This window comes from Sapajus apella, unplaced genomic scaffold, assembly GCF_009761245.1.
Source record: "Sapajus apella isolate SASKATOON/1434 unplaced genomic scaffold, GSC_monkey_1.0 scaffold24, whole genome shotgun sequence".
Lineage (NCBI taxonomy): Eukaryota > Metazoa > Chordata > Mammalia > Primates > Cebidae > Sapajus > Sapajus apella.
The window spans coordinates 8,901,213-8,926,062 of record NW_022436964.1 but is presented as its reverse complement, the minus strand read 5'-3'; the positions used below and the strand labels follow the sequence as shown (position 1 = coordinate 8,926,062).

The window sequence follows — 24,850 nt, the reverse complement described above, 5'->3', positions numbered from 1 at the left end:
TCAAATAGATGCAATAAAAAATGATAAAGGGGATATCACCACCAATTCCACAGACATACAAACAACGATTAGAGAATACTATAAACACCTCTATGCAAATAAACCAGAAAATCTAGAAGAAATGGATAAATTCCTGGACACTTACACACACTCAAGACTATACCAGGAAGCAGAAAAATTCCTGAATAGACCAATAACAAGGTCTGAAATTGAGGCAGCAATTTACAGCCTACAACCAAAAAAAGTCCAGGACAAGACAGGTTCACAGCTGAATTCTACCAAAGGTACCAAGAGGAGCTGGTACCATTCCTTCTGAAACTATTTCAAACAAAACAAAAAGAGGGAGTCCTCCCGAACTCATTTTATGATACCAATATCATCCTGATACCAAAACCTGGCAGAGACACAACTAGAAAAGAAAATTTCAGGCCAATATCCATGATTAACAATAATACAAAAATCCTCAATAAAATACTGACAAACCAAATCCAACAGCACATCCAAAAGTTTATCCATCACGGTCAACTTGGCTTCATCCCTGGGATGCAAGGCTAGCTCAACACATGCAAATCAATAAACGTAATCCATCACATAAACAGAATCAAAGACAAAAATCACATGACTATCTCAATAAATGCAGAGAAGGCCTTTGACAAAATTCAACAGCTCTTTATGCTAAAAACTCTCAATAAACTAGGTGTCGATGGAACATATCTCAAAATAATAAGAGCTATTTATGACAAACCCACAGCCAATATCATACTGAATGGGCAAACCTGGAAGTATTCCCTTTGAAAACTGGCACAAGACAAGGATGCCCTCTCTCAACACTCCTGTTCAACACAGTATTGGAAGTTCTGGCCAGGGCAATCAGGCAAGAACAAGAAAATAAGGTATTCAATCAGGAAAAGAGGAAATCAAATTGTCTCTATTTGCAGACGACATGATTGGATATTTAGAAGACCCCATAATCTCAACCCAAAATCTCCTGAAGCTGATAAGCAACTTCAGCAAAGTTTCAGCATACAAAATCAATGTGCAAAAATCACAAGCATTCCTATACACCAATAACAAACAAATAGCCAACTCATGAGTGAACCCCCAGTCACAATTGCTACAAAGAATACAATACCTAGGAATACAACTAACAAGGGATGTGTAGGACCAAGGAGAACTACAAACCACTGCTCAAGGAAATGAGAGAGGACACAAACAGATGGAAAAACATTCCATGCTCATGGTTAGGAAGAATCAGTATTGTGAAAATGGCCATACTGCCCAAAGTAATTTATAGATTCAATGCTATCCCCATCAAGCTACCATTAACTTTCTTCAAAGAATTGGAAAAAAACACCTTAAATCTTATATGGAACCATAAAAGAGCCTGCATAGCTAAGACAATCCTAAGCACACACACACAAAAAAAAGCAGAGCTGGAGTCATCACACTACCACACTACCAGACTTCAAACTATATCTTTGTCAAGGCTACAGTAATCAAAACAGCATGGTACTGGTACCACAACAGAGATATAGACCAATGGAACAGAACAGAGGCCTCCGAAGTAATGCCACACATCTACAACCATCTGATCTTTGACAAACCTGACAGAAACAAGCAATAGGGAAAGAAGTACCATTTGACCCTGCAATCTCATTACTGGGTATATACCCAAAGGATTATAAACCATTCTATTATAAAGACATATGTACACGTATGTTTATTGCAGCACTGTTCACAATAGCAAAGACTTGGAACCAACCCAAATGCCCATCAAAGACAGACTGGATAAAGAAAATATAGCACATATACACCATGGAATACTATACAGCCATAAAAAAGGATGAGTTCATGTCTTTTGCATGGACATGGACAAAGCTGGAAACCATCATTCTCAGCAAACTGATACAAGAACAGAAAACCAAACACCACATGTTCTCACTCATAAGTGGGTGTCGAACAATGAGAACACACGGACACAAGGAAGGGAACATCACACACTGGGGCCTGTTGGGGGTGAGGGGCTAGGGGAAGGATAGCAGTGGGTAGGGGTACTGGGGAGAGATAGCATTAGGAGAAGTACCTAATGTAGATGACGGGATGACGGATGTAGCAAACTACCATGGTACCTGTATACCTATGTAACAAACCTGCATGTTCTGCACATGTACCCCAGAACTTAAAATATCATAAAAAATAAAAATAAATCAAATACATATTCCTATCCTGAAAGGCACTTAGCTGGGTTAGTACAAGATACTCCTCACTGCACCCACCATGAGCATTCACTCCCAACAAGCACTACACCTTGTACCTGCTAATGCTGGTTCCTCTTTTACCTAGAGCTTCATAAATGATTGAATAACAGCTATCCTTGGGACCATTTAGAAGGGCCACAAAATCCCAGCCACTGAGACCACTGTGAAAAAAGCCCTTTGTCAAACTTGCCTTCTCCTCATCTGAGTTTTATGACAAGTGTCTATAGATGTGCAACTCTTCCACCAAACAGTTCTGCTGGCCAAGGACAGCAAGGCCGCTCTGCAGGAATGTGGAGGTGATGACCTTTTTTTCCATCATTTTGGTACCTAAACATGACACTCTATGTGTCAACAATGAAACAATCCTGATTGTTTATGGCGTGGCTGTAGGTGGAACAGGCTGTGAATGTCTGCACTACGTTTTGCTCCATCAACTCTTGTTATATGGGTCGATATAGGAAGAGAGATAACAGGTGTTGTGTGTTAGAGAACACAGCCACCCGGCATTCAGCAGGGTCAAAGTGCTGCCTGTGGCATGTGGTTAAACGCACAGTGCTACACCAGGAGTTGCTCAGTTTCAATACACCTGCTAGATCATTCCAACAAGCTTCCCTATATTCCCAGGCTTTGCCGCTGCTACCGTCATTTCTTTACTCACTCAAGTTTAAGTCCATCGACATGACTCCTTTTTCTCCCTCTCTTCCCGTATGCAAGCCATCACCATTTATCAGTAATCATAGCATTTATTCACCACTTATTATATTCCAGACAAACCCTGTGCTAAGTGCCTTTAAATAACTTATCAATTTTAATCATTACAACAACTTTCTGAGGTAGGGCTATTCGTATATTTTTTTGCAGCTATGGAAAGGAGGGTTAGAAGTTAAGGAGCAAGCCCAAAACATAACACAGCTAGAAAGTGGCAGAGCTGGAATGTGGATCTGGCTTTCCCAGCCACTTACATACCGCAGTTTCTCCTGTAGAGCATCAATGATCTTATTTGCCTCTCCTTTATGTGACACCTTGAAGTTTCCAAAGCACTGTCACAAAGCATATCATTTGATCCTCTAAGTGGAGCAGAGAACTAGGCAGGACATGTATCATCATTATTTCCACAGAAGTGACTAGGCCTCCCATGGTTTCACTGACTTGCTCAAAGCCACGAGTCCAAGCCTTGGACTCTGATCTCTCTTTGCATTATTCTCATAAATATCATGCTTTTTGTTCAGAGAAGCTGATTCCTCTGTAATGACCCATGTATGAAATTTCATGGGAGGCCAGATTAAGTCTACTACAAAGATATTTCTGGTAGTTGGAGTTTTCCAAAAATGGAAGAAGAGGTAGTGAGTTCGTCTTCCTTTTTGGTATTCATTCACAGAGCAGTCACTGTGGGTAGAAAATCATTGAGGGAATTCAACCCATTTCCTGGGGGTGGGGTAAATAAAGGCAGCTAGAGCGGATGAGTTGTAAAGTCCGTCCCTCCCTAAGATCCAATGCCTCACTTTCCTGGGGACCACTCTGTCCGCATCTTTTTTGTTGTAGTCATTCCATTCCCTCACCCTGGCTTACTGCAGCCATCTCCTGGTTGATTTTCTGGACTTTGTGATCTTTCAATTCATTAAATCTCCCTTGGCCAAGGTGATCTTCACCAAAGTTGTGCTCAACATAGACTTTAAATCTTCGGTGGGTCCCTTTAACCAGCCATACCTACCTGAGGCACCTCTAATCGATGTTCCATTAACTGTCTACATTCTCTACATTCTCAAGGTAATTTTTTTATATCCCCCAAACTCAGTTTCTACTTCAGTCAACCAAATCACCTGCCTTCTCCCAGAGACATCAGACTTATTCTACCTTCACCCTTTGCTTTCCTTGTATCTCTCCTAAAACATCCTCCACTTTCCCTCTTGCCCACTTAACCACAACCACCCTTTCATGCCCAAGGCAATCTCATTTTCAATTCAACAAACAAAACATTTGAATGAATTCCTCATACTTAGCACAAACTTCCACTCATGTAATGAGTCCACAGCAACCCCAAAATAAGCAAGAGATGGCCCTGTCCTTGGGGAAAAGTACAATCAGAACCTACTGCTCTAGACAAGCCTTAGATTTGAACACTTCATTCCATATTGGCTAGTTTCTTGGTAGTTGATGTGAGCTGATTCCGCCTCTTCCACAAAGGGTAGAAAGTGAGACTTCTTCCACCACCCCACGCCCATGAGAGAACATGTAGGCAAGCACACAGTTCCAAGTGACATGATTAAGGAGTCTTGCATGTTTGACTTTATCCCCGCATTCACACACACACACACCTGTGTGCATGCAGTCTCCCCACCCTGCACCCCCGTGATTGGGATTTCTAGCATATTGGAAGGGGTGTGGCATTTATAGATTAAATCTCATCTCCACTACTTTCTTGGAAAAGGGGTATAGCAAAACTCTGGTTAAAAGAGGAGAGTTTGGAGTCTGACTCCTGGGTTTAAGTCCCAGCTCTGCCAACAACCAGGTGACCTTAACAGGCCACTTAATGTCTCATTGCCCCAGGTTTCTCAACAGCAACAACAAAAAAGCAGGCATTGGGGATGATTTAAAAAACAAGCAGTATACAATGCCTTCCTCCCAACAGGTTCAAGTTATTGGAAGGATCAAGTAAGTTAGTATGTGTGGAGCACTCAAAACAATTCCTAGCATACGGTAATCATGAAATAGTGTTAGCTGTTGTTGTTATTGCTAATTCAGTAACCTTGGACAGACTGCTTAAATTTCCTGTGTCTCCATTTCCTCATCTGTAAGATGAGAGCAATGCTCACCTCCATAAGCTGACTCTGAGAATTAAATGTGAAAAAATTAAGAAAACTTTTCTAGAAAAGCTTCCCTTATCTTCGACCAACAGCCTGGACTTAAACTTCCCAAACACAAATACAACTTCTTTCTCTACTTCTTTAGCCATTTTGCAAGTCTATCATTCATACTACTGTAGTAAGCCAGTTCTTTTTGTTCCATAGAAAATGTTGGCCTCTGACAAATTCATCTTTAGAAAATTACAATCTAAATGACACTGGACAACTGCATAAGCCAAGGACCGTTCACGTTCCCTGAGCCCATAGGCAGCTTCTCCAACAGCCCATCCCATTTTGGCAAACTCTGCACAGCAGAGAGAGGAATTGGCCCTCGCCAGGAAGATTCGGGGCCCCAGGCACATCACACCATGTAAAATCTGGTTAAGATAAATATCAAGAGCAGCCTTGAGAGCAAAAAGAAGTCAAAGCAGGTCAGACAGCAGCCGGAGGGAGTTTGGGAAGGGGAGGAGGGCCTGACTCACCAGCTCTGCCTGAGATGAGCACTAGAATCAAGTCTCCGGGGAAAGGCAGGCTTCCTGAGCCATGGAATGCTAGGCCTGCTTGGTAGCTGCAGACCTATGCCATGGGCTAGGCTTTGAAAGACCCAGAACCCCCTAAACAGGGTCCAGACTTGTTTCTCTGGTTGCTTGTTCCCTAGAGATGCTGTTAAAATGGCCCTCAAGGGGACAGTGACTTACCTAGTTCAGGAAGGTGCAGTAGCCTCCAGAGCAGACGCTGAGGAACTGCTTGGCGTGGGCTTGATAATCATGGAGAATAGAAACCCGGTGCGGTAGCTCACGCCTTAATCCTAGCGCTTTGGGAGACCAAGGTGGGCAGGCAATCCTTCTCCATAAGGATCACCTGAGATCAGGAGTTTACGACCAACCTGGTCAACATGGCGAAACTCTGTATCTACTAAAAATGCAAAAATTAGCTGGGTGTGGTGGTATGTACTTGTAGTCCCAGCTATTCGGGAGGCTGAAGCAGGAGAATCACTTGAACCTTGGAGGCAGAGGTTGCAGTCAGCCAAGATCATGTCACTCTACTCTAGCCTGGGCGACAGAGTGAGACTGTCTCAAAAAATTAAAAATAATAATAATAATGAAGAGTAGAGTCAGACTCTAGCAGGGGAGAGACTGAAGGTACTGCAAATCAACCCTTCTACCGGAGGGAATGAATTGTTCTAGAGGCCACGTAGACTTTCTAGAGCTGCAATGTTTGTTTCTGGTGAAGTCGGGTTTTTTGCAAGCTCCTCCTCTGTTCTCTACATGTCTCCACAGGACTTCTCTATAGGGCTAGGCTGAGAAGGCAAGTTCTCAGGTCTATATGGTGGAGGGAGACAGAGGCTACAATGTCACCATGGAACCAGCCTCTCTACAGCATAGATGGGGTAGAGGGAGGCATGGAGAGCCTTGAAAGGAGATATCAAGGCGTTCAGGAAAGGAAAAAAGAACAAGCATGCATTGAGTCATACCACTCTGAAATGTTCTGATGAATCAGGCATCCTCTCCTGATGTTATTAATGTCAAAGAAATAATTCCTTGGGCTTATACTGAGGTTGCACCAATTCTGACCACTGTGCTAAGAGCTGGGTGAAGATCAGTGAACACCACAAACAATGTTATATTACTTTTTTTTTCTTTGAGACAGAGTTTTGCTCTTGTTACCCAGGCTGGAGTGCACTGGTGCGATCTCGGCTGACTGCAACCTCCGCCTCCTGGGTTCAAGCAATTCTCCTGCCTCAGCCCCCTGAGTAGCTGGGACTACAGGCACGCACTACCATGCCCGGCTAATTTTTTTTATTTTTGGTAGAGACGAGGTTTCATCACGTTGACCAGGATGGTCTCGATCTCTTGACCTCGTGATCCACCCGCCTCGGCCTCCCAAAGTGCTGGGATTACAGGCGTGAGCCTCGGCGCCCGGCCTTGTTATATTACTCTCAAGAGCTTTCTCCATAAGGCAACAAGAGGGATAATAGTAAGCAATAGAGGAAAAGCTGACTTGCCTTTCTGTCCTATATTAGTTTCAGGTGCCCATAATTTTTTAGCAAGTGAATTGTTCTAGAACTGTGGATTTAGCGTCGGGGGGTCAAAAGCAAGGGGGCTGCCATTTCCTGAATAGAACTTTGGTGCTAAACAGAACCACGCCTGGTTGACTTCTTAAATAAAATGGTTAATAAAGTTGGAGTCTGTTTTCTTAAGGGGTCCCTGAACAGTTGTAGAGAAAAGAAATCCTTTGGGCATATTTTATTTATACTCACTATGCATTTCTTTTTTTGTTTTTGAGATGGAGTCTCACTCTGCCACCCAGGCTGGAATGCAACGGTGCAATTTTGGTTCACTGCAACCTCCACCTCCCAGTTTCAAGTGATTCTCTGGTCTCAGCCTCCCAAGTAGCTGGGAATACAGGCATGTGCCACCAATTCTGGTTAATTTTTTGTAATTAGTAGAGATGGAGTTCCACTATGTTGGCCAGACTGGTCTCAAACTCCTGACCTCAGGTGATCCACCCGCCTCGGCCTCCTAAAGTGCTGGAATTACAGGTGTAAGCCACCATGCCTGGTCATTAGTATGCATTTCTAAATCAACCACAGTATGAGAAGGAATAATATTACCTGATACTAGGCAGGAGACAAACAGGGAACTAACAAGGCCTGGAGTAAGTGATCTCATTTTATGAAGCTGAAGAAAGATTAAGTGAATTGTTCAAAGCCACCAGACAATAAGAAGTGAGTTGAGCGTTAGATGTTTTTAAAGGTCTCTCTGGTGTTTGCTCTCTGTCACTTATCTGAGGGACCCAGTTTTCTTCACTGGAGTAGCAACAGCTAAAGTTATTGAGTGTTTACTAGTGTGCACATTAAATTAGTTAACATGTGAAATGTGCATATTTCAAAGCACATTTCACATGTTAACTAATTTAATCCATCTGACCATTTTCTGACATAGTTGTGAATCTCACCATTTTACAGATGAGCTGACTGAGGCTCAGAGAGGTTATAGAGCTTGCCCAAGGTTACACAGCTAGCCAAGGCAGAGCTGAGGTTCACATCTAGGACACCTGGTTCCAGGTACAGGCAATTCACCTGTTCCACCTTTTGGGGAAAGGCATGTTTCCAAGTGGGGCGAAGACAGCTCGTGGTCACCTGAGCACACAGCGGAAATGAGAGGAATCTCAATAAAGAGAAAGAGGCATCCTCTCTACTGTGGAGCCAGTGAGGTTCTAATCCTGGATTCCACACTCTGGAAAGCCCAAATCTCTGGTAGGATGCAAGCCACAGGGAAGGACATTGGTAAGCAAGGAAACACCTGAGCTCTCTGACATCTGGATTTGGAAGCCTCCTGCCCCTCCACACCACATTCCCCATCCCCACCCATACACGTGCCGCTGCCCTCACTTTCATTCTCACCTGTTTATGTGTCCCACCCCAATGAGGCGGAGAGGACTGTACAATTTGTCCTGGTACCTGCCAAGTAAGGGAACCCCCACCCACTCAGTGAAGAAGCAGGTACAATCCAAGTGCAGTGACCACTCCAGGTAGGACCAAGGATCCCAAGTTCTGAACCCGACTTGATGAAACCCTGTTAGGGGAAAGCCCCATCTGATATTCACCTATTTCTGACCAACTTTGACCTCAGCAGCATGAAAAGGGCACAGCCATGGCTCTGGAACTTTCCACAGCACAGTGCAGGAAAAGCTGGTTTTGTTCTGGTATAGGGAGACTGTCTCCAAGGGGATGCTAATAATAAAAAAGGATGTGTGTAGGTTGCATCCGCAGCCCAATTGCTTTGCGAGGTCATTGTGCTCTGTCCGGAGGGTCATTAATTTTAGCTGCCTCATTGCCACCCACATATGCAGCCAATACATTCTTCAAGTCCCCTCAGGGGACTTGAAGAAAAAGAGCAATTTGGGATCCAGTCTGACCAGGGTTTAGACAATGTTCACACAGGGTTAACATTCTGGTGCTTAAATTCCCTGTTGGATCAAATGGAGCTGAGACCTCTATCTACCCTATGTAATTATCTGAGATTTAATGAGATAACATAATTAAAGAAACGGAATAACTAATCTCTGCCATCCATTCTTCTGGTGCCAGGGTCTGTTTTCTTGTTTGATCCCCACCACATCCTATGAGAGAGAGAGAGTATTATCCACATTTTACAGAAGAAGAATGTCCGGGAAATATGTGATTTGATTAATTTCATACAGCTGGAGACAGAAGGGACCCAAAAATGTAACCCTGGATGGGATGACTCCAAAATGTGTAGACTTACCCAACGTAGTGCTTCTTACTATGCTTACTTACAGTAGACACAGAGCAAACGTTGATTACCTTCTATATTTCCACACTTAGTCATTTTTTTTTTTTTTTTTTAAAGACAGGGTTTCACCATGTTGGCCAGGCTGGTCTTGAACTCCTGACCTCAGGTGATCTGCCCACCTCGGCCTCCCAAAGTGCTGAGATTTTTTGAAAGCACAATTTGGTCACTCCCAATAAATCATTGGGCAACCTGACTCATCAAATGCTTCCTCAGTCACCAAGGGACGGAGGCATCTTGGGTGCTGCGTTCCATACAGACCTGTCACTGGGCAAACCTGCGGATCTCTTTAAGATACACAGTGTTAATGAGGACCAGTGAAACACTAAACTGTCAATTACAAAGCTGGGACCAGACAGTGCAGCCAGAGCCCCAGGCCTTGGCATGCGATTCCTCCTCTTTCCAGGGGCTTCTCTTTTTTCTTAATTAGAGATTTGGCTGAAATGTTTGAGCACTTGCAGTCAGGGCGTAAAGAAAGTGGAAAGGACTGTGGGAGAGGAATGATGAACCAGCACTTTCTATGTGTTGATGCAGAGAAAGAGAAAGAGGGTAATTTGAGGATATTCCTTCCCATGGGGCAATGGAGCAGAGAAAGTCACGCTGCAGTGGTATTTTCAAGGGATTTAAGAGCAAGTTATAAAAGCTGTGAAGGAGGTTCATTGGGTTGCTAGAGAAACCAAAGTCTCATCCACGTGTCCGTGTTTCAGGACTTAAAAGCCATAACAGGGAACATTTGGGAGCTTAATACCAATTAAGCTGCATGGGAAGGACTTGGGGTTTTAACTATCGGTGCACTAGCATCCTGTGTAGTTCAGAATATCAGGAAGGCTCTGTGGCATGCTCCTGAAAATTTCACCTGCCATCTTCATCACTCCAAAGAGAAAAGAAATGACCCATCCCTTAAGGCCTGGCAGTGTCGTGCTCACTCATGGGAAGTGCTCTCAACAGCAGGGTCCCTTCTCCTGTCGAGGGCTTATGCCTCAGGTGGAGAGAGGCCCCCTTTCTCCAGGCTCTCAGCCCTTTCAAGTCATTCACTTTCTCAGTAAGTGTCTCCCAAGGGTAACTTGCATCAGGTTGTTGGTGCTGCTTTCTGAAACGTAAATAAGTTATTTTCTCAAATTATGCTCACTTATTTCTGTCATCACGTATTAAAGCTTAGATGTCGCTTCACTGTGAATGCCCAGATACTCTACTGTTCTCCCTACTAGGGTGGGGCCACCGCAGCCACAAATAAAGGAGGCAGTTGGGGATGAAATCGTAACTCTGATGAGTAGACTGAGTGCACTAGCAAATCTGTAGAAAATCTAGGCTCACTTACAGGAATAGCAAAAGACAGCCCACTGAATAGAGACTGTCAAGAAGTGTTTCACACCTAACACAGCCAATAAATGGATTCCCATCCACCAACAATGTTTTTCATGATTTTCCTCATCCACAGGATCAATGAGAAATTTTGTAAATTTATTTTGCTTAATTGCAGACAATAATCACTCTCAGGGCCAGGCATGGTGACCCACACCTGTAATCCCAGCACTTTGGCAGGCCGAGGTGGATGGATCATCTGAGGTCAGGAGTTCGAGACCAGCTTGGCCAACATGGTGAAACCCTATCTCTACTAAAAATACAAAAATTAGCTGGTGTGGTGGCGGGTGCCTGAAATCCTGGCTACTTAAGAGGCTGAGGAAGGAGAATGACTTGAACCTGGAAGGTGGAGGTTGCAGTGGGCCAAGACTGCACCACCGCATTCCAGCCTGGGTGACAGAGTGAGACCCTGTCTCAAAGAAAAAAAAAAAAAACTGCACTCAGGTCTTTTACCTCCACCCCACCCTCAACACCCACCCCTTGGGTCTGGTCATGCAACCAGCTGTTTAGAAACTTTTAAAAAAAACTGACACATAAAAATATGTGCATTTATTTTGTATAGCACAATGTTTTGAAATATGTATACATAGAGTTAATTTATATACACATTACCTCACATACTTATTTTTTGAGCATGGTGAGAGCACTTAAAATCTACTCTTAGTGATTTTCAAGGACATAACACATGGTTACCAACTCTAGTCACCATGTTGTACAACAAATCCCTTGAACTTATTCCTCCTGTCTAACTGAAATGACCCAAATCCCCTCAAGCTTCCCCACCACCATGGAGAGCTGTTACCCTAATTGTGGCTGTAAGCTATTTCTGTGGAGCCAGTTTGTTTTTAACAGAATTAAACAACATAGAAAATCCCTGTCCAGACCCTCAACCAAGTTAATTCATTCAAAAAAGTATTTCTGAGTTCCTCTTAGGAACTTAATAGCCTAATGGGCAGAACAAACTGCTTTTTAAACCTCAGCTTACTTGATGCATGGAATTGTCTTTTAAAGAATGCTGGGCATTTTAGCAGAGAAAATAAATGTGGAGGCTGTAATCAATCATTGAGTAAATCTGCTTTGTGTGGCATGCCTGATCAAAGTTCATTTGTTTCACAGTCAATTCCTTTTTGATGCCCTTACCTCATCAAGTGGTTGAGCTGAGGCATGTACTCAGTTCTTGTTATAAATAGCAAAGCTACTTGGAACACTAAGGGAGGAAATGAATCCATACCAGCAAATATCGTAGAAAGAGCATGGGCTCAGTCTCAGACACACCTGGATCACAGCCCAACTCTGCCACTTACTTGAATGAACTTTTGCAAGATTTTTTAATCTCCCCAAGCCTCAGTTTCTTGTTTATAAAAGAGGCTGTTGTCTGGATTAAATATGACATAGAACAGCACTTGGAATACGGTAGGTGTCCATGAATAAGAGCTTGTGTGATTGCGACACCACCACTACATTCGGGTGTGTTGGCCAAGACCTCACTCTGCATACACTATTTTAACCACCCGACCGTGGTCAAGGGCCAAATGATGGTGGAAACTAGAAAGATCAACTCTTAATTCTGCCCTTTGAACAACATGTAGGCTGAAGGAAAGTAAATATTTGAGTATGTGTTGGATCCACAATTTATGATCCATCATTTTTGCAGGAGTGCCAACCCATGAGGTTGCCAGAGTAGCATTTCAGAACATCTGCACAAACCACACAGATCAATGCCAGTGCCTGCCTGAGAATGAAAAAGCAATGGGACCAGGAAGGATAAGTCTTGTCAATCAAAGAAAGAATATGCAGGAAGGACAAGGGCAAGTTGTCCTTGAGAGGATGGGATGAAGAAGAGGTTTCCTCCAGTCACCTCCAGGCTAGGGAGGCAGAACCGTCCTTCTAGCTGCCTAATGTTCATTCTGTCTTTAGTGCATCTTTGAGGAAAGAAAGAAAACAGAGTTTTCCATCTGCCAGATGTCTCCCTTATCCCAAGTTTTATTCCTGTATCCATTTATTTCCATTATCACAGGAGGTCTCCTGAGCCTCACTTTAACAGACTGGCTTCCCAAGATGGTGGATTGGTTGATATTCTTTGGACCCATCCCCAAAAGATAGGCAATACTGATTTTTTTTTGGGGGGGGAGCACTAAAATGAAGTATTGGGCTGCTAAGGCACAAACTCTTTATGTAGACTTTTAAAAATAATTATGATAAAATATTCATAACATATATTTACCATTTAAACTATTTTTAGTGTGTAGTTCTATGGCATTAAGTACATTCACATTGCTGTGTAACCAGTACCATGACCAGACCTCTGTCACCTTCTTCCACTGAAACTCTGGACCCATTCAATAACCTCTTCTTTCCTCCTACCCTTAGTCCTTGGAAACTGCAATTCTACTTTGTCTCTATGGCTTTTACTACTCTAGGTACCTCATATAAGTGAAATAATGTAATATTTGTGCTGTCGCGACTGGCTTATTTCACTTAGCATAGCGTCTTCAAGGTTCATGCATGTTGTAGAGTTTGTCAGAATTTCCTTTCTTTTTGAGGCTGAATGTGTTGACTTAAAGTGACGATGCTGCAGTCTCAGTTGATGGCCTCATAGTTTGAGCCTTGCTATAAAAATTCATGCTTAACAAGGTTGTTAAAAATCAACTTATTTCATTAGCACGTAAGTAGTTCAAAGTGTTGCTGACCATTTATTGTAGCTGGTGAAAAAAAATGTATAGATGTTTTTAATAAAAATTATCTTCACATAATTATATCTTAAGTTGGAAACTATGTGTTGACATCCTTGCAAAGAGACAGTATTATTTGATTAACACTCATACTTTATGATTTCTGGCATCCGAAGGACAAGGTACATACATAGGCCTCACACAGAGGTCTACAGGTAATTTCATACCCCAAGCTTCCTCACTGAAATAACCAGATCAAAAACCAAGCAGCTGGATTCTTATCAAATTCCTCCCACCTTCTCTTACTAATCATCTTGCTAAAAAGTTTTTAAACCCGCATCATAACCTATCATATTTTTGTGCTGATTATTTAGGGTACATATTTATTCACTAGAATTCTACAAGAAATTTAGCTGTAATCAATAAATATTATGAGGTGTAAAAGAAAGCACAGCATTTCTTCAGGAGAGATGAGGTTCTTCTGGCCATGTAAACCTAAAAAAATATGATTATACTTCAATGATATTTTGTAACTTTGAACATTGTGATACACTGGAAGACTTTATAAAGTTTACTTAGAATCTAGACTTGATAATAATATTCTACAGTGTTACAAAGAGATGGAAAAAGCACAGTAAGCCACTTGACTGTAGCTTTTTTAAATTTCTAAGTTTTAATTTTTAAGCTATGTCTTCAACTTTTGAGTTGAAGCATTCCTCTCCATGTGACTGTACTTCCTCAATGTACTTTGAACCATTACAGCATAGGATGAGAAAGGAACTAAAGGGGGAACGGAACATTTTTGATCACAGGAGAAAGATGATCTGGAAATCATAACAGTGGATGAAGATGCCAGAAAGAAGAGCTTGTAGGATGAGGTGGAAAACAAAATACTGGCCCCTGAAGGCTTTGTTAAAAGTGACTGTTTGTAAGAATTTTGTATATCATGCCTGTCATAAACATTCAGCTTCATTGTGCAATGAAGACAGATGACAAGAATTTGCTGCTCCAACAAAAAAAAAATAATAAAGCAACTTCTTTGTGTCCTTAGAATCTGGCTTCTTCAGTTCCAAACATGCAGTGAAAACTTGTGCCTGTAAGGGATAGGGGCAGTTGTTTATGTAACTAATTGGACATCTACATAAATATGAGAATGGGAGAAGCTTCCCCTCGTCTCATCTGTTCTAAAGCCAGAGCTTGTGCTAACATGAAGAGGCATGCAGACTTGAGGAACATGTACAGTTGAGCTGTCTTACACTGACTCTCTTACATAATTTTGTTTCCAAATAGTAGGAGGAAAAAAACAAGTTCTAAGAGTCCCTTATTAGGGAGGAAAAGGGCTTGGGAAGGTTTTAGGTTAGGGGAAAACTTTTGTAGATCAGACCAGGATGGGAGATGTGAAGAAGAGATTGAAGACAGAGGAACTGGTGGAGAAATATCCTGAGGAAAGAAGATGATAACAGTAGATGGGGAATTGACAATGGCCAAGAAGACAGGCATACATTTCTTGGAGAAAGAAAATAAATAAAAAGCCAAGGAGAAGACAGAGATGAATTTTGACACTGCAGGAAAAAAAAAAAAAAAGCCAAGAGGACTCAGACATCTTATTAGTAAATGTGGAGCTCATGTCTTCTTTTGCAGAAGAATGGGTGGAACTTGGGCTTTGGGATGGCTTGGCCTCCCCCAAGTTGGGGATGCAAAGTGGAGACTGGAAGAGATGAATGAAGGGATAATCATTCAGTGATAGGGAGTCACCTGGAATGATATAGACTCAGAGTGGGGCATAAGAAGGTGTGTTTGGGGGATGTATTTAAAATCTTGCAGATGGTATAATCTTTAGTGGTCATATCTAAGACAGCACATTATAAGTGCCAATAGAGACCACTGCAGTTGAGTAGATTGAGGACATGCAAAGCCAGGGCATTAAAGCCACCTACTGGCTTATGGAAGCCGAGCAGAAGGCAAACAAGAGATACAGAAGAGAATTTAAGTTTTTCACAGTTATATCTTAATAAGCCTTCCCTAACCTAACAACGCCTCATCTGTATGATAAAGAAGACTTTGGGCACGGTTATGATATAACTCTCAGAACCTCTAAGTAGCATTTGACTTAGCAGAGCAAGGCGTTTTAGTTTAAAATGCTATCCTCCCATTGGATCTGATACATCATAAAAAGGAGGCTAGATAAACATGAGGAGTTGGAAGAACCAAACCACTGTGTCCGTTCCTATAGGCACTGATGTCAGGGCAAAGTAACTGTCTTTGCCTCTGGGCATAGCAGAGTCCAGTTGACACCCTTGTTCTTCTGTTTTGGTTTTTAAATCAGGCCCTTCTGAAGAAGTAGAAGTCTCTTGGTTAGTAATTAGGCTATAACTATCTCTTTATAAATCATTCTCAAAAAATCTTTGAGAACCCAAGAGCAGGGTCTTTTTAATTTGTATGTCTCTACATCTCCCTTAATAGCTGGCATGTATGTAGGTGTTAAAAAATATATCCATAGAATGAATGAATGGATAAGCTGTGCTCTCTGAGTCCACATTTCTCTAGAACACAATTTTTGTGGGGTTTGAAGCTTCTATGAGCCTCCTCCATTCTTGTTCCACTCAGCATATATGTTTTGAAAGACATGTAGATATCATCTAACTGTAAACACAAGTTGTTTGCACTGGCCCCAGTGGGAAGGTCTACTCCTTCCTACCGAGTCTGCCCTGGGTCCCCCGCTCTCGATTTTAATAGTACCTGAACTGGTAATCACCCTGCTCAATTGATTGTGCCTCTTAAATCAGTGGAAGCCATAAACAAGAGGTGAAGTGGGAGAAGCCTGAATAAATAAAAAGAAGGCTACATAACCATGATGATGTGTGTAGTAAGTGACACAGTCTCAGCTTGAAATCACCACTCCTGCCAGATGGAAGTCCCAGCTTTTTTCTGCCTTGGGACTACTGGTTACCAAGAATGTAACCAGTCCAGTCAATGCCTTTGTGTGAGTTAATAAAAGGTGTCCCTCTACAGAGGCAGAGGCAACCAACACCAGAGTGCCTGGCAGGGTGAGGCAAACGGGCTGGATGTCAGCCTCCCCTGGATCATTCGGGTGGGTAGGCACCTGGTACAGTGAACAACCTGCATGCCTGTATTCTTTACCCCTGCTGGCTCTGCACTCTCTTGGGCCTAGATCTCCTGGGAGGTTTCCTACTCAGTCCCAAGGTAAGAATCACAATCCCATTTTTAAAATTGCATATAAGTTTCCCAGTCCAAACTGTACCTTGGTAAAAATGAGAAAGCAGAGAGGAACAGAGTCCAGGGCATGCAGGATGTGCTGCAATTAGATGTTCGCATCACTCTGAACATGGATTTTTCCTCCAGTTAACAAAACTAATAGAATAACTCTACGTGAAAGGATTTGTCTGCTACATAAAGGCAAACTCTAGTTGCCTCTTCACATCCATCTTTGGGGTTTAGTGCTAGCAAGTGTAAAATTTACATAGATAATGTTTACTTACATGCTAGCTGTACCAGTCCAGTAAAGCGATGGGGGAAAGACAGGGGGATGAATTTCCTTCATTTCCTCACCAGTCAAGTCTAGGTTTCCAGGGCTCTTTTCAATGCAACTATGCTAAATCAGGCAGTAAGGTTGGAGTTTCACTAAGACAACTTGATTAAACCCCGGGCAGGTCCTGCTACCTCACCCCACCAGCTGGATCTCAGACTGACAGTGTTTAGGCATGCTTACAGGGGCTGTCAGAGTTGGAGGGGGTGAGGTCCAGCAGGGGTTGTGTCTCTGCCAAAATCTGAAACCAGTTCTGAGCATGACCAGTTTCTAAACCAGAAAAAATAGCTCTGTGGATCTGACCAAAGAAGCCTGTCAATTTTTTCTCAGACAATGGCAGGTTAGGATGAGTTCAGTGTGGGCAGGAGGGTTGGATTCAGTGAGTAGAGTCCCATCTTTGAATCCATGAGATTCACATTCCATGATATTGGCCTCCTTCTGCCACCTTTGCTGTGGGAGTAATTTCTTAAATATTTCCAAGAAATTTGTGAGGCTGGATTTGCTTCTGTGGCAGGGCCCCATATGTGTTTTTCCTTGGGAAAGATGAGGTTTTCAATTAAAGGAAGAATTCCCTGGCTACTTCTTTACTATTACTCTTTCAGAGTGAGATGTAGCTCCCAATTGCACAATGTTAGCCAAAACTCAGCACCCATTCTTCACCAGTTACCACGATTCCCGCACCTCTACCCAACGGGGTGGTAAGACAAAATCTGGGTGGGTCCTGCTCATTGCTTGACTTGATCCAAGACTATAGCTGGGGCCTCTGTGGACCAGAAGACCTCAGCTTTTAATGGAAAGTCAGTAGGAGTTCAGTAAAGGGGTCCAGTGGGAAGCACCCACTTGGCCTTCCCTACTTATAAAATAGGTAACACATGTTGACTAGATTCAGCAATATGTCATTGCCTCATAACTTTTTGAGATTCCAACTTCTGGGGACCCTGGGAGAGGAGCAGTTGTTATGATAAAGTCAGGATCTGAGGACTGACAGCTGAAGCCATGTAGGGCCTCTCCTCTCTGTGTTGTCTGTGTCACTTTCAGGCAGCCACAGATCTGGCTGCTCTCAGACTGACAGCCCAGGTAGCCTTGCCATGTAGAAATGAAGTAAACAACTAGATTTCATTCCCTAGGAGAATATGTTGATGAGCATGGTCACTGCCAGACCTGTGAGGCTTCATGTGCCAAGTGCCGGGGACCAACTCAGGAAGACTGCACTGCCTGTCCCACGACAAGGTAAGTGGCCTCTCAGGATCTCCTGGTGGTGGGAGCTCATGGATTGCAGGGTGGAGAAAGGGAGAACTCACTACCTTAGTGGCACCCCATGGGCCTGGAGAAAAAAAAGAACCAAACTCCTTCCCACTCCACAGATATTCTCCTTGGTCTGGGCACAGCTCACCTCTGCAGTATTCTCTCCCCGTGATGCCCAGTTCCCACAAGGACCAGTTCCCTGGACATGGAACAGGTTTCCTCATCAATGAATAGGGTGCCTTTGATGCCACTTTTGATGCCTGAAATCTCATCCTTTTCTGCACACCCTTCCCTCAACCATCATTTCCATCTGCTGGTCAAATATCTACTTATTTCTAGTGTCAGTTCAAGGGTGAACTGTTCTTAAAGGCATTTCTGACCTCTTCCCAGTAAAATTAATCTCTTCCCAGTAAAAAAAAAAAAAATTTTGTGCCCTTTTGATCTCTATAAGCTTCCGTAAGAGTATCTGTATCCTTGGAAGGTTTTCATTTACAAAGCTATATCTTCATTAGACTGCAAGCTACTTGAGTTACTCATGTTTGAACTCTAGTACCTACCACAGTTCTGGGATAAAAATAGGCACTCAGTAATATTTGCTAACGGAGTTACTGAGGAAATAGCAAGCATGCACATGGAATGAGCATCTTTGCTAAGACACTGGGAATTTCTAATGAAGAAAGCTGGAGGCCTGTTGTATTTTCAGTCAATGCTCCTCTGAACCCAGCACTGAATGTTTGTTGGCTGCTGAGTGTTTCAATGAATGGCCTCATCACTGCCCTGCCCAGTGCAAAAGACGCAGGTCTCTTGCAGGCAAGGATGATGAGGCTTCTCTAGCGGCAGGCACTTTGAATCTCTGGGATGGGCATTCCTCTGCTTTGCATAATGGCTACTTTGTCCTACTTCTTCTGCAGGACTGTAATAGTCTTGCAAGTGGGTGGTGTGGTGTATTTGTTCCTTTATTCCCCACAGTGATCAACACATAATAATTCAATAAGTGTTTTTATTGAACTTGATGAAGTGTGTAATCAATATCATAGGTTTGGCTCTCTAAATAGCTCCCTCAGAAAAAGGAAGGAAGAAAGGAAAGAATAAATAAGAGAAGGAAAAAAGAAAAGAAGGAAAAAGAAAGGACCAAAGAAGAAACAAAGGAACAGTTTTAAGAATTTTCAGTGCTAACCATGAGCATATTTTCCAAGTGTCTCTTTAAAATAACTGTGCCTCTAAACATTGAGCTTGCTTTAAAGAGGCATCAGGACATACTCTAAGATAGGGATAGCAGTCCCAAAATGAGGTTCTGTTTTTCCCCCAATTCTCCACCCTACCAACAATCAAATTCCAATGCATGCATGGACATCTTTTGAACTAGTGGAATATTTTAGCATTTGTTTAATAAAGCAGCTACCTCCCTTCCTTTACAATTTTATAAACCATTGGGTTTAGCTCCTTAAATACAATAAAAAAACCTGGAGGAAGCAAGTGCCCTCTTTGCTGCTGTGTTTAACACGCAAAACTCTGTGATGCTGGGGTCCTCACTGCCCGACCTAATTTTCCTGCCCAGTCCTAAAGGAGTAACAGAGTCAGTGAGCTAATTAAAAACATTTCAAAGTTACCTCTGTTCTGACCCATGCTCAAACATTTTATTTGATCTATTTCGATGAATTCAGAGAGGGGAAAAAAACTTTTTACTAGATTTCATTCTTTTAGAACATTAAAGCACCAAGAAATTACACCAAGTGCACTTGTAATGGCTTAATTAGGCCAAGTCAACAATCAGCAAAGAGGACCGGCTAACCCTGACATGTCTCTTCTTTATAGTTCACGTCTCACACACGTGCGTACACTCACACACAAACACACACACACACACACACACACACACACACACACACACACACCCTGGGGCCTTGCAAAATACTCAGTGCCAATGTTAACATCATCTCTGCCCAGCTCTTTAGCACTTGGTTCCACTGCCTTCTCCCTTTCTTTCAGCCCTGTTGGATCTGGAATGGTTCATTGCCTATGAAAAGGTCAAGAGCAGGCATGAGTTGGGGATAGAAGCTCTTCTCCTGCAGAGATGAGCTTGCCTGGGCATCTCAGGAATCCATGAATTGGATGACTGGTAGTCCCAGAGATGCCTTGAATTGGTTTTAAGGAAAATTTTCGTCAGCCCCATTTTCTATTTTTATAGAGCAAAATATCTATTCTCTTCCACTAGGAAAAATTTGTTGGCATCTGTTGAAAACTGTGGCCATTTGAAATGGGATTTTTCTTCAAGTTTCCTAGCAATATTTCTGTGGGAGGTTGAAGAATGTGGGATGGGGCATGGTGGTATTATTCAGTGCCTTCACTTAAGCATAATTGACTTCCCTATCTTTCTATCTTTAGAAATAATCATCCCATTACAAAAACTGGAGATCTATGCTTTTGTTAGGGTGGACATGGAGGGAGTGGTTTAAAGCATGATTATGTACTTGATACGTTCCTAAAATCAAGTCAGCAAGACAGCCCCTTTTCTATGTCAACATGGAAGTGTTCCACGTCTGCTTCCTTTCCAATTTCTGAGTGGTTTTTAGTGGTTCCTATTAATGGGAAATCACCTCTCCCAAGACAAATTATTCCCCCCAACCAATCTGTTATCTAATCTTATAAAACAGGGGTCCCAAACCCCCAGACCATGAACCGGTATTGGTTCATGGCTTATCAGGAGCTGGGCTGCACAGCAGGAGCTAAGCAGCACGTGAGCAAGTGAAACTTTGTCTGTATTTACAGCCACTCCCCATTGTTCATATTATTGCCTGAACTCCACCTTCTGTCACATCAGCAGCAGCATTAGATTCTCATAGGGGTGCGAACCATATTGTGAACTGCACACGTGAGGGAACTAGGTTTTGTGCCCCTTATGAGAATCTGATGCCTGATGATCTGTCATTGTCTCCCATCACTCCCAGATGGGACCATCTAGTTGCAGAAAAACAAGCTCAGGGCTCCCACTGATTCTACATTATGGTGAGCTGCATAATTATTACATTATATATTACAATGTAATAATAATAGAAATAAAGTACACAATAAATGTAATGCACTTGAATCATTCCAAAACCATCCTCTGCCCCCAATTTGTGGAAAAATTGTCTTCCATGAAACTGATCTGTATTAGTCTGTTCTCACACTGCTATGAAGAAATACCCAACACTGGATAATTTATTTTAAAAAAAGAGGTGTAATGGACTCACAGTTCTGCATGGCTGGGAAGGCCTCAGGAATCTTACAATCCTGGCAGAAGGCAAAGGGGAAGAAAGGCTCCTTCACAGGGTGGCAGGAAGGAGAAGTGCTGAGCAAAGGAGGAAAATCCCCTTATAAAACCATTAGATCTCATGAGAACTCACTATCATGAGAACAGCATGGAGATACCCGCCCCATGATTCACTTACCTCCCCCTGGGTCCCTCCCACAACTCAAGATTATGAGAACTACAATTCAAGGTGAAAGTTTGGGTGGGGACACAGCCAAACCAAATCACAATCCCTGGTGCCAAAAAGGCTAGGGACCACTGCTATATAAGATAACATGATGATGTACTACACATCCATTTCTCAATTGATTTTAGCAAGAAAATAAACCCCTAGAATAAATTTGCCACACTCTTTTCAGCAGAACCTCCAATAGCTTCCTTGCTTATAATTCTCAGAAAGCTCTTCCACAGTTTTTCTTACAGAAAGATTTTGGGTTTTTTTGTTGTTATTTGTTCATTTTAAACCAGCCACATCCGAACTGTTCCTTGAAAAGTCTTCTAGCTCAGTAACTGGTGCCAGGGTGGGGCTGGGATATTCCCCCTTGGCATTAGTGCCATCCACTAAAATCTGGGCTGGGAGCACACGTATCTCATTCTATGCCATGATGCAGGGGATCTATTTTGACATGGACAGCCAGATGTGTGTGAGTATCTGTTAAGGACTGGGACTCACACTCTGCAGTGGGCCAAAATGATTCTTCATTCAGTGGTGCTGGGGATGGTTAACAGAACATGAGGGCCTGGGAATCCAAGAGTGAGGTGGACTTCTGTCTTAGGTTGTTGACTTGAATCCCATTCTGCCTCCAAACAGATGCAAATGACACAGACTTTTAGGGTGTCGGAATGAATGAGATGGAAGACTATAAGTGACGTGCTATTCAGGATTCCTTGCCACCACCCAACTTTCCTCTAAACCTGGGATTGAAATGGTCCACTCCACAGTTAAGGGTTTGGTTCTAGGTCTAGAAACAGTGAGGTTTAAACAAGCCAGTGCCAACACAGCAGCAAGTTGCTTGAGGCCTACACCTGACCTTTCGTGCAGTGTCCAGCATAAGTGGAGAGGAGTGGTAGAGAGAAAAAGACATCTTCCCTTTCTTCGCAGGCCCACTCGGATCTCCCAGGCCTGGATGGCAGCATCATGCCCATGGAAGCATGTGCATGCTATGTGCTCAGTGAACCTCACAATTGACACAATTGCTGCTATTCTAAGGGAGCTGTAAAAGATGCCAATTTGGTGTCACCTGTATTACATGGGAATCATTTAGCAGATTCCATAGTAATTCAGACTGTCACTGAGCAGTGATCCCAAAGAGTGCTCACCAGACCAGCAGCACTGGCATCATCTGGAATGTCAGAAATCAGAAATGCAAATTTGACATTCCAATTTGCCAGAAATGCAAATTCTCAGCTGCCTCCCCTCAAGACCCACTAAATTAGGAACTCTGGGTGTGCAGCCCCCAGCTCACTTCATCTATCCACATTACCTATCTGATTCTTGCACTTGATAAACATTTTGTACTTTTCTGAACAGAATTCTTGGATATGATTTACTTAATAACATTTGCTGTTATTATTACTTTGCAAAGAATAATGAAGCAAAGCTATAAAAATACTAACAATAACATTAGGTGATATATTATATAGATGTAAAACCAAAGTTTTAGAAGCCCATATACTAGCTCATCTGTAATTCCCTTTGTAGGTTACAGGCATGGTCAGAAAATAGAGACTGCAGTACTCCATATATCAGGAAATGCTTGCAAAACCCAACACTCAAAATTGGAGTTCATTGATTACTTGCAATATACACAGGCCAGGCTTCTAAGTAGCACCTGAGCTGTGAAGCAGTGTTTTATTCTACTGGTCAAGAGCCATCAGAGCTGACATTTCCCTTGCAAAGCATGAAAATGCTGATAGATAAAGGAATAACATTTCCTCCAAGGCCTGTTTCAGAGGCCCACTGAGTGTATGGAAAGTTTAGAGACCTCCCTCTGACTCTTGACTGGGTTTCCCTGGGGCCTACAATATGGATTAAATCCCCGTGGGCACCAGTTAGCTTGTTTGGAACCAGATTCAGGATTGTTTTCGCAGCCCGTTTCTGGCATGCTGGCTGTTAGGTCCAAATCTTGGGCCAAGGATGGGTACGTGACTAATATTTCACATGTTCTAAGATGATCAGTCCCAGGCATCCCTCTTGTTTCTGGAACAATGAAATGAAATCTGTACAGCAAACTTGAATACCACGTGTTCTGACACTTAGGGCCACCCTGGAAAGTTGCCCTGATGAATTCTAAAAGTCTGCTTTTCCTCTAGGATTTTAGATGATGGCCATTGTGTATCGAACTGTCCCTCATGGAAATTTGAATTTGAGAACCAATGCCATCCATGCCACCACACCTGCCAGAGATGCCAAGGAAGTGGACCTACCCACTGTACCTCCTGTGGAGCAGGTGAGAGGGTTGCCACTCCATCTTCCTGACCCCAAACCTGTGCCTCTCCTGATGGCCATCATTTGGTTTGACTCGAAAGCCTTGTGTCGGGGTTTGAGGGTTAAGATCAGACAGCTGTTCACTGGAGAGCCTGTACAACCTTGACATTTCTGCTTGTTGTCAGGACACAATAAGCTTGTTCACCTAATTTGGCTGTAGACTCAGTGCCCTTGAAAAGATGGGAAAGCAGCTGAGAGATGCCTTTCGAGAGAAGGAAAGAGAAGGACATAGAAGCATGAAGGCAGACATGAGATAGACAGTGAAGCTAAGATTTGTGGAGGTAAAAGTGAAAAGCTGGAGATTTAAGAAAGACACGTTCTGACTTTAAGGGAAGTATTGTATTAGATGCTGTGCCTGGGTCTTCTTGGAGCTGAGCTATGCCACTTAGAAGTTGCCGGCGCTCAGCAGCAACAAGGTCATCATTTCAAATGATTACAAATGTGACCTTTTCTGTCCCAGATTTACCTGCACTAAAAGTTTCCTGCTGCCATTGGATTCTGTTTCATGGTCACAAGGGTTCTCTGCATTTTGACCCTTGACTCCCCTCGAGCCTCAACTGATATGCCTGTCCCCTACTGACCTCATGTGGGCCAGATTCAGAGTTTGTTTTTTTCTATGTACTACTTTTTAAATTTGAGCCCAATTTAAAAGTTGGGACATTGCAAATAAAAACTTGAGGCTTTAATATATCTTGAAAATTCAAAAGATCTGGCAGCACTGGGCCTGCATTTCCCAAATCATTGCCTGGAGTCCAAAAGACGCTGCTCTCCATCTCCTCCCAGTCCCCACCATTTCCAGCTGTCTCACTGATCCTGAGGCTGTCCGT

The 24,850-nt window shown here is 42.8% G+C and overlaps 1 protein-coding gene across 2 annotated transcripts in view; it reads left to right on the top strand.

The window, feature by feature from the left end:
- PCSK5 (proprotein convertase subtilisin/kexin type 5) overlaps nucleotides 1–24,850 on the top strand; it is a 463,699-nt gene that overhangs the window by 325,260 nt on the left and 113,589 nt on the right. For both annotated transcript variants that reach the window (XM_032290888.1, XM_032290887.1), the window contains exons 21-22: nucleotides 18,126–18,228; nucleotides 23,849–23,985. In XM_032290888.1, the coding sequence (XP_032146779.1) occupies nucleotides 18,126–18,228; nucleotides 23,849–23,985 (240 nt within the window). The remainder of the gene's footprint in view (nucleotides 1–18,125; nucleotides 18,229–23,848; nucleotides 23,986–24,850) is intronic.